The sequence below is a fragment of the Mandrillus leucophaeus genome, unplaced genomic scaffold, assembly GCF_000951045.1.
Source record: "Mandrillus leucophaeus isolate KB7577 unplaced genomic scaffold, Mleu.le_1.0 Scaffold990, whole genome shotgun sequence".
Lineage (NCBI taxonomy): Eukaryota > Metazoa > Chordata > Mammalia > Primates > Cercopithecidae > Mandrillus > Mandrillus leucophaeus.
The window spans coordinates 221,226-224,470 of NW_012110808.1; the positions used below are offsets into that span (position 1 = coordinate 221,226).

General features: G+C 59.4%; 1 protein-coding gene across 1 annotated transcript in view; it reads left to right on the forward strand.

Annotated features, from left to right (window-relative positions):
* Positions 1-3,245, forward strand: part of GRIN3B (glutamate receptor, ionotropic, N-methyl-D-aspartate 3B) — a 33,064-nt gene that overhangs the window by 27,471 nt on the left and 2,348 nt on the right. The window contains exon 4 of the mRNA XM_011971217.1: positions 7-744. Coding sequence (XP_011826607.1) covers positions 7-744 — 738 coding nt within the window. The remainder of the gene's footprint in view (positions 1-6; positions 745-3,245) is intronic.

Here is a 3,245-nt window from a genome sequence, read left to right on the forward strand (position 1 = left end):
GGGCAGTGCCCCGCAGGGCAGCTGTGCCTGGACCCCAGCACCAACGACTCCGCCACCCTGGACGCACTGTTCGCCGCGCTGGCCAACGGCTCAGTGCCCCGCGCCCTACGCAAGTGCTGCTACGGCTACTGCATTGACCTGCTGGAGCGGCTGGCGGAGGACACGCCCTTCGACTTTGAGCTGTACATCGTGGGTGACGGCAAGTACGGCGCCCTGCGGGACGGCCGCTGGACCGGCCTGGTCGGGGACCTGCTGGCCGGCCGGGCCCACATGGCAGTCACCAGCTTCAGCATCAACTCCGCCCGCTCACAGGTGGTGGACTTCACCAGCCCCTTCTTCTCCACCAGCCTGGGCATCATGGTGCGGGCACGGGACACGGCCTCACCCATCGGTGCCTTCATGTGGCCCCTGCACTGGTCCATGTGGCTGGGCGTCTTTGCGGCCCTGCACCTCACCGCACTCTTCCTCACCCTGTACGAGTGGCGCAGCCCCTACGGGCTCACGCCGCGTGGCCGCAACCGCAGCACCGTCTTCTCCTACTCCTCAGCCCTCAACCTCTGCTACGCCATCCTCTTCGGACGCACCGTGTCCAGCAAGACGCCCAAGTGTCCCACGGGCCGCCTGCTCATGAATCTCTGGGCCATCTTCTGCCTGCTGGTGCTGTCCAGCTACACGGCCAACCTGGCTGCCGTCATGGTCGGGGACAAGACCTTCGAGGAGCTGTCGGGGATCCACGACCCCAAGGTGGGCGGCCTCGGGGGGCTGGGGATGGCCTCGGGGGGCTAGCGGGGGCCCCAGGTTGGGCTGCATAGGACAAGGGTGGTCAGCTGGGCATGGAGGATGTCCACTAGGCCAACTCTGTCCCAAGAGACATTTATTCAATTAATTAATTTATTTAAAGAAAAATGGCCGGGCACGGTGGCTCACGCCTGTACTCCCAGCACTTTGGGAGACCAAGGCAGGTAGATCACCTGAGGTCAAGAGTTCGAGAGCAGCCTAGCCAACATGGTGAAATCCCATCTTTACTAAAAAATGCAAAGAATTGACTGAGCATGGGGGCTGGCACCTGTAATCCCACCTACTCAGGAGGCTGAAGCAGGAGAATCACTTGAACCCAGGAGGCAGAGGTTGTGGTGAGTCAAGATGGCGCCACTGCACTCCAGCCTGGGTGACTGAGCAAGACTCCGTCTCAAAAAACAAAAAACAGCCGGACGCGGTGGCTCATGCCTGTAATCCCAGCACTTTGGGAAGCTGAGGTGGGCAGATCACGAGGTCAGGAGATCGAGACCATCCTGGCTAACACGGTGAAACCCTGTTCTACTAAAAATACAAAAAACCAGCCGGGCGTGGTAGCGGGCGCCTGTAGTCCCAGCTACTGGGGAGGCTGAGGCAGGAGAATGGTGTGAACCCAGGAGGCGGAGCTTGCAGTGAGCTGAGATCATGCCACTGCACTCCAGCCTGGGTGACAGAGCGAGACTCTGTCTCAAAACAAAAACAAAAACCACAGAGATGGGGGGTCTGCCTATGTTGTTCAGGCTGGTCTTAAATGTCAGGGCTCAAGCAATTCTCCCACCTTGACCTCCCAAAGTGCTGGGATTATAGGCGTGAGCCACTACACTGAGTCTATTTTTCTTTTCTTTTCTTTTTTTGAGACAGATCTTGCTCTGTCGCCCAGGCTGGAGTGCAGTGGCATGACCTCAGCTCACTGCAACCTCTGCCTCCTGGGCTCAAGCGATTCTCCTGCCTCAACCTCCCAAGTAGCTAGGATTACAGGTGCCCGCCACCATGCCTGGCTTTTGTATTTTTAGTGGAAACATGGTTTCACCATGTTGGCCAGGCTGGTCTCAAGCTCCTGACCTTGTGATCCTCCTGCTTCAGCCTCCCAAGCGTTGGGATTACAGGCGTGAGCCACCACACCTGGTCCTACTGTCTTATTTATTTTTTTTTTGAGACGGAGTCTCAGTCTTGCCCAGAGCTGGAGTGCAGTGGCGCGATCTCAGCTCACCGCAAGCTCCACCTCCCAGGTTCAAGCGATTCTCCTGCCTCAGCTTCCCACAGTGCTGGGATTACAGGCGTGAGCCACCACACCTGGTCCTATTGTCTTATTTATTTTTTTTGAGACGGAGTCTCAGTCTTGCCCAGAGCTGGAGTGTAGTGGTGCGATCTCAGCTCACTGCAAGCTCCACCTCCCAGGTTCAAGCGATTCTCCTGCCTCAGCCTCCCACAGTGCTGGGATTAGGTGTGAGCCACCGCGCCCAGCCTCCCCTTGTAATTTATTGGCAAAATTGGGTTTTCTGCCCTGTAGTGTCTCTGAACCTTTGGATCTGCCCAGTGGTGTCCCCTGGGGGTGCCTGGCCTGCTCCCCAGCCCCTGGTATTCCCTGTGAAACGGTAGTAAAGCGTAGATGCCATGCTGTCGGGTGAGCTGACCGTTCCCGGCAGCTCTTCCAGTGTAAACACTGCACAGCCAAGCACAGACACAGCGTTTTCATCATCCAGAAAGATCCATCAGATGCTGCTGACCTAAAGGCACGATGGGATCCAAGTTTGGGTTTTTGGTGGTGCTGGAGTCCCGTGGGGAGGCCTTGGCGGGTGTGACCTCAGCAGCCAGACCCACCTTCTCATGAGAGGTCTGCACCAGGTTACCCTGGCAGCTGTAGGGAGAACAGACCACGGGTGGTGCGGGGAGGACCCGCGGAGGGGCCTGGGCTGGTTCAGGAGGATGATGGGGAAGGAGGCTGGGTTCAATACTGGACCCCAGTCTGGGTGGGAGCCGTGGAGGGGTGAGCAGTGTGCTGAGAGTGGAGCCCCCAGGGTTTTCGGAGAAACAGGGTGTCAGAGGCAGTGAGGACAGAGCTGCCTCCGCCAAGGGTGTGAAGAGCCAGAGTGGGGGCAGATCAGGAGTGAGGTCACGGACGTGTTAGAGTGGGGCTCCCGTGGGACCCCGAGGGGAGAGGCAGAGGAGGTGCTAGGATAGGCGTCGAACCCAGGGCGAGGTCCGGGTGGAGATGGACCTGCCGGCGTTTAGAACAGAGGGTCTCCACTCGGGTTGATCGTGCCCCCCGGCCCCAGGGGACCCTGGACAGTGTCTGTCTGGAGACAGCTGTGGTTGTCACGCCTGGGGTGTGCTCTGGGCATGGAGTGGGTGGAGGCCAGGAATGCAGCCTCAGCGCCCTGCAGCGCCCAGGACGGCCCCACCCCGGAGAACGGCGCGCCCCTCAATGGTCAGGAGTCCCGAGGGGCAGG